Source organism: Mus caroli, unplaced genomic scaffold (assembly GCF_978045245.1).
Source record: "Mus caroli unplaced genomic scaffold, Mus_caroli_1 scaffold_14, whole genome shotgun sequence".
Lineage (NCBI taxonomy): Eukaryota > Metazoa > Chordata > Mammalia > Rodentia > Muridae > Mus > Mus caroli.
The window spans coordinates 71,729,939-71,741,960 of NW_028227269.1; the positions used below are offsets into that span (position 1 = coordinate 71,729,939).

General features: G+C 42.7%; 2 protein-coding genes across 6 annotated transcripts in view; one reads left to right on the top strand and one right to left on the bottom strand.

Moving 5' to 3' along the window:
* Positions 1–1,977: 1,977 nt before the first annotated feature.
* Positions 1,978–7,899, bottom strand: Trmt5 (tRNA methyltransferase 5). 5 transcript variants are annotated; one of them, XM_021179331.3, is made up of 5 exons: positions 7,803–7,899; positions 5,616–6,256; positions 4,209–4,333; positions 2,572–3,223; positions 1,978–2,223 (listed from the first exon to the last, which is right to left on the bottom strand). In XM_021179331.3, the coding sequence occupies exons 1-5, from the start codon at positions 7,805–7,807 to the stop codon at positions 2,141–2,143; spliced, it is 1,506 nt and encodes a 501-aa protein (XP_021034990.1). In that variant the 5' UTR covers positions 7,808–7,899; the 3' UTR covers positions 1,978–2,140. The 5 variants fall into 5 exon arrangements, with proteins under 5 accessions (XP_021034990.1, XP_029340294.1, XP_029340291.1 ...); XM_029484434.2 differs by having other exon boundaries at positions 7,641–7,830; XM_029484431.2 differs by lacking the exon at positions 7,803–7,899 and adding an exon at positions 7,752–7,772.
* Positions 7,900–7,926: 27 nt separating this feature from the next.
* The window catches only part of Slc38a6 (solute carrier family 38 member 6), a 62,131-nt gene continuing 58,035 nt past the window's right edge, over positions 7,927–12,022 (top strand). Inside the window, exons 1-2 of the mRNA XM_021179271.3 lie at positions 7,927–8,151; positions 9,549–9,679. Of these exons, the coding sequence (XP_021034930.1) occupies positions 8,044–8,151; positions 9,549–9,679 (239 nt within the window). The 5' untranslated portion in view covers positions 7,927–8,043. The remainder of the gene's footprint in view (positions 8,152–9,548; positions 9,680–12,022) is intronic.

Sequence of the window (12,022 nt, forward strand, 5' to 3'; positions counted from 1 at the left end):
TATCCTTTGTTTGGTGCATTTGGTGTTTTGATGATTATGTGATGGAAAGAATTTCTTTTTTGGTCCAGTCTATTTGAAGTTCTGTAGGCGCCTTGTATGTTCATGGGTACCTCTTTCTTTAGGTTAGGGAAGTTTTCTTCTATAATGTTGTTGAAGATATTTACTGGTCCTTTAAGTTGGGAATCTTCACTCTCTTTTATACCTGTTATCCTTAGGTTTGGTCTTTTCATTATGTCCTGGATTTCCTGGATGTTTTGGGTTAGGAGCTTTCTGCATTTTGAATTTTCTTTGATTGTTGTATCAATGTTTTCTATGGTATCTTCTGCACCTGAGATTCTCTCTTCAATCTCTTGTATTCTGTTGATGATGCTTGCATCTATGACTCCTGATCTCTTTCCTAAGTTTTCTATCTCCAGGGTTATCTCCCTTTGTGATTTCTTTATTGTTTCTATTTCCAGTTTTAGATCTTGGATGGTTTTATTAATTTCCTTTGCCTGTTTGTGTTTTCCTGTAATTCTTTAAGGGATTTTTGTGTTTCCTCTTTAAGGGCTTCTAGCTGTTTACCTGTGTTCTGTATTTAAGGGAGTTATTTACGTCCGTCTTAAAGACCTCTATCATCATCATGAGCATCATGAGAATTGATCTAGGTCTGAATTTTGCTTTTCCAGTGTGGTGTATCCAGGACTTGCTATGGTGGGAGAATTGGATTCTGATGATGCCAAGTAACCTTGGTTTCTGTTGCTTATGTTCTCATGCTTGCCTCCTGCCATCTGATTACCTTTAGTGCTACCTGCCCTAGCTATATCTGACTGGAGCCTGTCCTTCTTGGGATCCTGGTTGTGTCAGAATTCCTCAGAATTCAGCTGTCTCTGGGATCCTGAGATCCTGGGTATGTCAGAGCTCCTGGGAGTCAAGCTGCCTCTGGAACCCCGAGATCCCAAGCTCCTGGGATCCTGGGCGTGTTAGAGCACCTGGGAGTTGAGTTTCTTCTGGGTGTTATAGGACTGGCTACAGAGGTCACACCTAAATAAGGTCTGCTCAGGGCACTGGCCCAGACAGGACAGAACCTGTCCCACTGGTCTGGTGGAGTTCCTGGGTACCTGGGTTCTATTGGTCCCAGTTACTTCCGGTGTTGGGGCAGATGTTATGTCCTCTTCACCTCTGATCCTGTGGTCCTGGGCATGTTGGAGTGCCTGGGAGTAGATCTTCCTCTGGGTGTTGTGGGACTGGCTGAGGAGTTCAAGGTCCAAAACGTTTTAATTTTTGATAGTGTGAAGTGTATAAATTAGGATATTTTGATTCAAATGTCAGTTGTATGACACTATGGCTGTGCTTTACATTAAAGGTGCCTTCACACTCTAGACCATTATGTCCAGACTTGGCCTGGAAGCTGTTCTTTTCTTATGCCTCATCTACATGATTTAATTGTGTATTATTTTTACAGAGAAGTTATATAATTACATTCTTCCACTGATAACTACAATGTAGTTAAATGCCTTCCTAGTTGATCAGAATAGAATTACTCTGTCTTCAACAACTATCTTTCCAAAGGATAGACACTATTAAAAGAACATTTATCTAATAAAAATAGAAATACCTTGAATTACAAAATCCTTACATAATTTTCTAACTTTATCAATTTGTTTGCTTATTTTGTGCAAGTGTATACATGAGTACTTTGGTGCATGCATGAGGTCTGAAGAAGACTTTCAGGATTTCTTCCTTTCCACATTGTTCCTAGGTAGGCTCAGGCCATCAGGCTTGGCAGCAAGTGCCTTCACCCACTGAGCCATCTGACTGGCCCATGCCAATTCTGTTTTAAAACTATGCTGAATAACAGCAGTGCACGCTGGAAATGCCAACAGCTGGGAGGCTGAAGCAGGAAGATAGAGTTCCAAGTCCTGGGTTACACAGATCCTGCCACAAAAAATAATAAAAAAGAAAGGAAAAATGGATGGAAACAAAAATCAGTCTATATACTATACAAGTTCATTTTATTTCAGTTTACTTTGGTAATGTTCCATTTATAAGAGCAAATCGTAAGTGTTTAATAACAAATATCTGAGTGGTAAAGTTTACCTCTTACACATTGTACTTCTTTATATAAAGTCTACTGGGGAGATGGAGAAAACATTTCAAACTAAGAATCTGATGCGATCTGTGGTTCTCCTGAGAAGGGGTCACCCATCTTCTGCCGTTTAAGAGGTGGCTCTTGGTCATTCTCTGTAACAAATTCAGAAAACCCACTTTAGAGCATTTTTAACAGTTGCATACACTTTTTTACAAAAGATTTTAAGATTTGTTTTTATTCTTTCAACTCAATAAATACTACTATGGATTTACTGTTTTAACAAAACAAGCCTTCTATTTGACTAAACCACATTCCTCGCTAAAAGTTTAAATATTCTAAACTAAGTGGCAAGGGGGTCACAAACAAAATGGCTGGAACTAGTTTAATTTCCCTACTTACAAATAAATGCACACTCCCAAGAACACACACACACACACACACCACAACTCACAAGCTATGTTAAGGGTAGTACACTCCACACTTCATTGTGAAGAACTCACGTAGACTGAGGCCTTGGTTCCTGTAGAGTGTAGCAGTGGGAATCTGGAAGGTGATGCACAGCATCTCCTTGTTAGGGGCCACATTCCTTACGAGATGAACTGAACTACTGGTCTCCAAGGAAACGCCCAGCACAGCTTCTGCCTGCTGACGAACATCCTTAGCAGGATTGCTATCTTTGGAGAAGCAGTAACAGTGCACTGTGGGGAGGAGCTCCGTGCTGCAAGGCTGCCCATCCAGAAGTGATCTGAAAACACTGAGAAACTCGATGGCCTTAGCTGGCAAGTTCATGACAATGTGGACAGAGGGTTTTGCTTCAGCTGACAGTCCTAGCCGAAGCGTTAACTCTTCTCTGACTGGCCCTTGGATGAAGTCTTTTCCATCCATGTTAAAGACTTTCACTTTCTGGTCAACTTTATTCAGTTTACAATTGTGCAACAGCCATTTATGGGACTCAGGATTGAGATCATTGGCAAACACTGTGCAGTTTTTCCTTGCTGCTGGAATGGCAAAGGGCCCAACCCCAGCAAAAACATCAAACAAGACATCTCCGGGGTTGAGAAGTTCAGTGATCCGGCCATGTTCAGTAGAGAGACGAGGATTCCAGTAGACTTTAGAGAAATCAAACTCATACGTATAGTTGTTTTCTCGAACCTAAAAAAGGTTTCATGTTTTTAGTTCTCGTACTGGATTTAAAGTCTGTCCACTGAAACTGGATAGGTTATGTACACATGAGAGCATACATGTATCATAGGAGCAAATAACTTCAATCAAAAACATTTTGATTAGAATCCTGGTGTTTATAACATTTCTGGGACCAGTAAGTATCTTGTATTTACCCTTTTTCATGAGAAAAGTCAGCTCTCCAAAGTAAAACAGTTGTTCACATTCTAAAGGGTCTTAAAACTGATTCCAATTCACATAAGGAATTTTGCAGAAAGGCCAACTGGCTTTATGTCACCATGTAGAGAAAGCAAACAACAGGAAAATCTGAACCCTTCCTACTATAGGACACTTCCACACATCAAGCAAGTGGCCTTCCACAGCATTCAGGTTGCAAAAGGGAGACATAATCGAAGAATCATTAGAATTTGAGATATTCTATGTTTTGAGACAATTACTAAAATCTTGCCCATTTCATGTCTATAAATTAGACATATCAAGTCCCTCATTTTATGAACAAAGAAACAAAGACCAGAAAGTTCCTAACTTACACAAATCTGATACCTCTTTCTTCTGTTTCCTGGGGCCTTAATTTCACTGAGGTACGCATCTTCCCTCTGACTGAAAATGATGCTCAGGTCAGTGCTGGAAACGTTTCTTAAGTTTCTGCCCCTGAAAATGCCCTAGGCATAGCCTGGCAGGTGAAGTGTTTTATGAACATTTCGCACACTGTTCCATGGCTTATTCTGTCACCTGTCCATGGGCAATTTATTTTAATACATAGCTAAAAACTTTTTAATGAAGGACTGTTCCAATATATCACGTTAGCAGAATTCAACCAAATCCTCTTACAGTCTCTGTGAGCATAAGTTGCTCAGAGTTGCACACTACATTGCAGCCATATTATGAATATGTACTGTCCTGATTCTAAGCATCAGTCCTGCTGTTCTCTTGGAATTGGTAAACAGGGCAGTACCTTGGTCAGCATATTCTCCTCTCCACACAGCACTTCCATTTGGAAATTTCGGTAGGTACTGTCAATGTTGCTGGTTTTATTTACTGCCGAGGTGATTCCTGGGTTTTTGTCAACCATAACTTGGCCTAAAAGGTGAAAATTCATGACTGTTTGTGAAACTGAAACTAAACAACTTAACATAAATGAATGACATTTTCTTTTGGTTTACAAATAAAACTGTACTCGGTATGTGTAATTCTACCCACAATTCTAAAATTAAAGTACATACAGAAAATATGGATATCTTCTTTATGGATGTGTTCTGCTTATCATATCTAAACTCAATTAAAACTTTTTGAAGCTATGAACTTGTTCCCCCAACTCCTCCCAGATGCACTTGACTTCCCTACCCACCCAACTTTGTGTCCCATATATTCATGGATGGGTTGCCTTTCACTTACTTCTAAGACATAAAAGTTAGTTTTAAATAAAATTTTAAAACATTAAAAGCATTTCTATAATTCCATAGGAAAGCCTTAGGGCTTTGGACTTGGTACGGCAGCTGAGCTATGTCCCCAGCCAGAAATGTTTCACTTTTAACCCTTATGCACCACCACCATTTTAGGAGAAACAATAGTTTTAAGTTAGGGTAGGCAGGTATTATATGAAAGCCCACATCTGACCCTGAGCTGAGTCCCCACTGTGCAGTATTAATGTCTTTTGTCAATGAAGAGAGAGGAAGCAGGAAGGGCATGATCAAGTCCAATCGATGCAAAATACTGAATGCTACATTTTAAAGCTGGGAATAATTCTCACATGTTTTGAAAATTACTGTATTAAAAAGAGTAACCTAAAGAATGCATGCATACCAAGTATTTATATAAAATGTGATTTTGGTTATCCTTCTATCCAAATAGTAAAGGCTGTGGGTTTCCCTGGAGCTACAATAGTAGGGTGTACATAGCAATTTCTAAAAGGCTAGGAGCACTTTAAAAAGTTTTAAAGTGTTTAACATAAAGAAGCAGCTTCATTAGCTAAATTACTAGCTAACTCACTAGCATTGTATATTTGACTCTGAAACACCAAATTTCAAAACCTCATACTGACCATTGTCCCAAAGGCCTAATGGCTTTTTGGACCAAAAGGATTTTGTTCAATATAACAAAGGGGTTGGGGTGTGTGTGTGTGTGTGAAGAGGCCCAAAAGTCTCTGCCAACACTGCGACTACAAAGAAGATATTCCAAAATGCTTTTCAAAAAGGAGGAACTTGCTTCTGATTTGGTTTCAAATAAAAACTAAACTACCCTGCTTCTTCTTCTTTTTACCCTGTTTCTTTAAGTTAGCATTTTTAAATAAAAAAAAAATTAAGCACTAAAACTAGAATGTCACTTTTTTTCTAGAGTATGAATCTGACTATAACCCACCTACCAATTAACTGCTTGAACGGCAGCTGGTGATCTCGGAGATTCAGGTGGGCAATATGCCCAACCCTGCTGAATCCAGAGGTCACATCTTGACCTTCAGGAAGCACAGCTTTCAAAATTTCTTCTGACTTAAAATTTTCATATGTTAGTTCCAAGTTGTAGTGGGATAGCTGTGGGCTGACATCAAGTTCTTTTAAAGCTCCAAGTTCTGCTTTGTCAAAGGAATCAGCAGTAAGCATCCTGTAGGGGTCCAACATGATCAGCCTACTGTCTTCATCCTGGGGGTCCTCCATCACTCGCTTTATGCCCGGGCGCTGCAGGGCTACTCTCCTGAGGGCTCGCATCAATCTGTTGACTACTTCTTTCCTCGCTTTAAGCACAGGGATGGACACTGTCTTCTTAAAAGCTGTTCTATCAAGTTCTCTCATTCCTCGAACATCAGAGGGTGGTGAAAATAAGTCACTATCTCTCACACTTGCTTCTATTTCTGGCATGGCTGAGAGTCCTTGTCTTTGACCCAACAAAAAAACGGAGGGTGCTTTCCTAAGTCTCGGTACCAGGGTAAACAACAATATTGATTCACTGGGGTGACACCACTCCACTTGCAAAAGTCTTCTTGAGAATCCAAATAGCTTCCATAAGATTCTGGGGAAAATAACAAAACACCAAACACCATCAAGCTACATGTGAATACATCCACAATGGCTTTTGAGGATGAAAATATAAATTATCTTTCAAGTCACCTGCCAAGTGCTGACAAAAGGTTTGGATGGCAAGGGAGGGCAGTCTCTCTTGCAGGTTAGAATGATCACTGTCCCTGGTAAATAATACATTTGCATCTTCAGTCTATTTGCCCCTATAACAAAAAAATTAGTGGTCTAGCAATCTCCCTATACCCAAAGAACTCCGCTCACAAATTTTAACAGAACACACATAAGAATAGGAAGTATGAAATTTGAGTTAAGGGTCATCTCTAAATGAAACAATCACTATATGTGATGCCACCAACGGCAATACTTACTAGGATATTCTTAGGGAATCTTATTTTATTTATTCTACGGGCTGTTGTAACAGAAGCTGTGTTATGAAGTTTGTAAGCTAAGGGGTAAGTTAATCACCCAAAGTTATGTGGCTGCTAAGTGGCTCGGCAAGGCTTAAACGTTCATTAAGGTCTTAAAATGTAGCTCACTGGTAGAAAGCTTGCCTAGCACGCATGAGGTCCTGGGGTCATCCCCAACATCACATAATATCAGGCATGGTGGTGCCTACCTGTAATCTCACCATGAGGAAATAGGAGGATTAAAAGTTCAAGGCCAGCCTGGGATGCATTTGAGACCAGACCTCAAAAAAAAAAAAACCAAAAGCTTGGTTGAGAATGAAAGCTGAAAGCTGGGGATACAGTTTAGCTAGAAGTGTACCTAGCAAGCACAAGCAAATGCATGGGCTTTCAGCACTACATAACCTGGGCTCGGTGGTGCGGGCACTCAGAAAGCAGATCAGAAGTTAAGGTCATCCTCCAGGCTGGTCTGGATACATGAGATTTGTCCCTTTCCACATGACCTTTGTATAATGTTAGGATGCCTATCAGAGTGTACTGCCATACGCCATGCCTATAACTAAAAGCTTCAGTATTTTCACAAGGCTTTACTGTGTTGTTTGAAGCATAAGACTAATGATTCATTTCATCTTTTAAAATACCAAGTAAATGGTAAAGGGTCCTGTTACAGAACCCTATACTATAAAACAATGAAGTGTAGGTCTACACTAGTACTTAGTGTAAGTACTTAGTGAACTAGTGCTGAGTGCTAGTTTACTCAAACTGCGTAAATGTAGGCGTCCCTTTTCCATCTGTAAAATGTGGTTAAAACTATGAAAAGATTTTTGTGGTACTGGGAACCTAATCCCGGGCACTTATCATGCTATCCAACCCTACCACTGGGTGCATCAGCCCTCACCATGCATTTGACCAGCCCCCTACCCAAGGGCTCCGGCCTCGGCTTAGCGGCCGGTGGACAAGGAGATGAATGACCTGGTGGCCTTTTTGCGCTCATTGGGCAAGAAAGAAGAGCACGAGTCCCGCCGCAGTACCGTCGGGTTTTCTGCATCACCCGGGACACTACTGCCCCCTCACCAGCTGCACCTTTCCAGGGCCAGCGTCATCCGAGGCCCGCTTCAGACCCGAACCCCTCACCTCATGCTCTGGTGCAGCTCGGAAATAGGGCGTCGGAGGCTGGTGACGTCATCACTGCTGGCCGCTAAGGCCCCATAGAATCCGACCCTGTGGACTCGCACCTCTCTTCCGGGCCCGCGATTTGCTACGAGAGCCCGGAAGGGCCAAGCCCGTAGCTCCGCCCCTGAAGCCGCACAGCCTGGGCGCTTGGGGTTAGGGGAAGCGGCTCCGTGATTTACTTAGCAGTCGGTCGCGGAGCACCATGCAGGCGTCCCGGCACAGCATCCAAGCCGAGCCAGGCTGGTACGTCTCTGCCCAGCAGCCAGAGGAGGCAGTGGCTGCAGACGAGTGGAGTCCGTTGCTAAGCAACGTAAGTGGGCTTTACTGGCTGTGCTGGGTTCCTGTGCGCTTTGGTATCCTTCAGGGCTTGCAAGAGGAGCCTTGGACTGGAGGGGACAGACCCTGGGGTGGGGCCCGAACCACTGACCCCAGGCGAGTTTGGAATGTGGCAGCAGCATGGAGCACTCAGTCAATAGTGAGAGTCTTGGAACACCGGTGGGATGAGCCTCGGTTTTGTGACTCACCATTAATTGCTTTGTGTCATTGTCGCCTCTGTCTCCTCTAGCCTTGTGAGGTCTTGCAAGAACATCACATGATGTTTCTTTTCTGGGGAAAGATGAGCTATAGGCACTTTAATACACAAGTCCCTGTAAGTGAAGATGAGGAGAGGTCTCTGGTAATGTGCACATAGCTCGTCCTTAACCTAAAGCCGGTGTAGTGGGCTGTGTGTGCCCGGGGGCCCCGGAGCCTCTTTGGTCTTGAATGTCCAGCATAGGAGGGCCTTGGGCATGCTAGAAAAACTCCCTAACGCAGAGCTGCTTTCCAGTCCTGCCACTCCACTTTTTATGAATCCCTGGACTGTAACAGCTGATGGTTTGGCTTATGTTGTCCCTGTAAGATATTCCTGATCATCCTTCTTGCTGGGAGGACTTAATTCATTAGGCATATAAACAAAAGGTTAGTTTACTGCGGTCCTAGTACTTGAGGAGGAAGAGTTAGGGACAGAAGTTCCATGCTGACATTGGGATTCTTCAGGAAGCACGTGACTGAGGCCTGTTCCTCCTCTGTCTCCACCCTATCTTGATCTCTTGAAGTCACAAGGCCATGGCTCCCACTGAAGCCAGTTGGGCCCTGCACGGGAGGAAGTAATTTTCCTGGAAGACTCCTTTCCTTGAGTTGCACCAATAGGTCAAAATGAAGGGAAAGGAACAAGTATTATGTCCAAATGTGCTTTTCCTTGGTGTAATAACTCCTATGACAGAAAGCAACTTGGGAAGGGAAGGGCTTATTTCATCTTACAGCTACAGTCCGTCTTGAAGGAAAGTCAGGGCAGGAATCTGGAGGCAGAAACTGAAATGGAAGACACGGAGGAAATATTGACTTGCCCCTACTGGCTTACTCAGTTTGCTCTCCTTCATCCCCAGGAAGGCCTGCCTGCTCAGTGATGCCCCCACCTAAAATAGGAAGTGTCTTTTCACATCAATCAGGAATATCCTCACCACCCCCAGGCTCGCCTACAGGCCAGTCTTTTGAGGACATTCTCCCAATTGAGATCCCCTCTTCTCCAAGGAGACTAGCCTGTGTTACATGGGTAAAAGGACTAGCCACATCCTGGTTAATTAGTGTTCACACGATTAGTTCAAACGGCTCAACATACTTTAACTTCCTTCTTCAGGCATTTAATGTGGGTAAATGGTGTGTTTCCAGGAACCTCACAGGCAGGGATCCTCCGGTGCTTCCTTTGGTCTCTCCGTCTTTAATGTGATGAACGCCATCATGGGAAGCGGCATCCTTGGTTTGGCTTATGTGATGGCTAACACAGGTATCCTTGGATTTAGGTGAGGCCTGTTTCCATATTTTATCATCACACGGTTCCATTTTGATAAGGAATTTTTATTCCAGAAGTTACCGGTCTACAATTTCTAGTTGGATTACTTCTGAGGTTTTAATGCTGTTTTGTTCCCCTTGGGCCTATCTAGTCTGTGCTTTGGAGGAATGCTACCTACAGTCATGCATTACTTGAGGGGGTGGGCATCCATGTAGGAACATCAAGAAGGGAACCCCGGGGCTCTAAGATAGTTCGGGCTTTAAAACAGCACCAGCAAAGCGGGGCTCTGGTGTAAGAATCAGAACCCGTGGGCTTATAGGGCACAAAAAAGAAAGAGAAGGCCACTGAACATTGTCCCTTTTGGGCAGGTTGTTGCTAGGGGAAGCTTTGGAGATAAGGTAAGTAAGTGGTTAGGATGTCATGTGATAGATAAGCAGCTTTCCTGGTCAGACATTACTGGGGTCCATAGGGCACAGGGGGTAAGGATCTGGAAAATAAGTTACTTTGCTTTAGGAATTGTTATTGTTTAACTAAAAGGGGGAAAGGGTACCAAATGGAGTAGCCATGGCAATGCTACTAATAGTGGCAATGCTGTTTCGTTCCTGGGTGATCCTTATAGAGTATACTTAAACAAACCTAGATGGTAAAACCTTCCACACATCTCTACAGTATTGCCTGTTGCTCGTAGGCTAAAAATCACCTAATACAGTGCAGTCCACGTGCTAGTCTAGTAAATGCCGCAGCAGTTGTAATATAATCGTATTTGTTTATCAACACATGCAGAAGATCCAGTGAAAGAAGAAACCTGTTCCCGGATTGGACGTGGTGCTGAGAGGAACTGGAGAAGTCGTTTTAAGGGCCTTGTGTTTCGTTTTTCAACTTTTTGATTCTTGTTATAATAGCCTAAAAAACAAATACACCATATACCATATAAAACTTTTCTTTCTATATGTCCTTATTTTATAAGCTTTTTAAATTTAATCTACTCTTATTCTCGTATTTTCCTTTTCTAACTTTTTCTTTAAAACTCAGACATAAGCACACTCACTACCCGAGAGCCAGGATCATTGCATCAGTTTACACACCTTGCTCATGGGGAGGTGTTTCGGGAGCAGGACCCAGCTGCAGCCTCCTTGCCTGTGACAACAAAGCCTTTTCTGAAGCCCCTGAAGGACTGACTGGTCCTGGTAGTTGGGAGGTAGGGACAGGAAGATCGGGGAATTCAGGGTCTTCCTCAGCCATATAAGTTCAAGTGAGACCCTGCTTCAAAAAACAAACAAACCAACAGCAACAACAATTAAAAAAAAAAGTGTACCCTAAAATCATGATTTTTTAAAAGAATATAGTATGGTAGTATAATAAATACAGGAACCAAGGATTGTATTACTTATTCTTAGTGGATATTCAGTACTACATGTAAAAGCACATGTTGCGCTTATGATTATATGGTTGGCAGTGCAGTAGTCTGCTTTCCCAGCTTCACCGTGAGCATGAATAATGTGTTCCCTATGACACGAGGACGGCCATGTTGTCTCTGAGACTTCATTGTTAACCCAGATATCATTGTGCAGTACAGGACTGATGTTGATTTTTATTAATCTAAAAATGTGGCTAATTTTAAAAAAAAAACACTTGATCTACAATTGATTTATAAATTTAAAAAGTCTCTTATTCAAGCTTATTTGTGTCAGGCTGGCCAATGTGAATCAAAACTTATCAGTCATGCAAGTTAAAAGCAACTTTTTTAGGTGCAAATAAAATATCCTTCTTCTGTCTTCGGCTGCTAAATAAGACTTCTTTAACGTCTGGAGCCCGGGCTTATTTTCAAGAGTTAGTCATGGGCCAGTGTCTTAGTACTGTTCTATTGCTGTGACTACACAGCATGACCACGGCAGCTTATAGAAGAAAGCACTTTAACTGGGGGCTTGCTTACAGTGTCAGAGGGTAAGCATTGTCATCATGCTGGTCAGTGTAGCTGGGGACTGTGGTAGGCTGCAGACAGGCAGGCATGGCACCAAGCAGTAGCTGAGAGCATACATTCCTGATCCACCTACAGGAGGCACTGAACAAGACATACCTCCAAACCTTTCCTGATCTGGTCACCGGCTGCTAATCAGGCCTTCAGTGAGCCTGGTGTGAGCCTGTGGGAGCTGTTTTCATGAATCACAGCCAGTATCGGGGCTGCTGTTGTTCACATAGCTTTGTAAGTTCGTTGCTTTACTGCCATCGGTGGTTTCCATGGCTGGTGTCCATCTCGCTGGCCTTAGACATGAAATCCTTCAGACCCAGATCTCTGAGCATCGAGCACCAAATCCTGGTGCCTGTTTAGTCAGTAGAAGCCAACTTAAAGTGC

Coding starts and splice junctions, on each gene's coding strand:
- Trmt5 (XM_029484431.2), bottom strand. CDS start 7,771: ATGACGCTGGCCCTGGAAAG. Junction 4,334..5,615: donor GCCGTTCAAGCAGTTAATTG/GTAGGTGGGTTA, acceptor TTCACCTTTTAG/GCCAAGTTATGGTTGACAAA. Junction 2,224..2,571: donor GAACCAAGGCCTCAGTCTAC/GTGAGTTCTTCA, acceptor AATTTGTTACAG/AGAATGACCAAGAGCCACCT.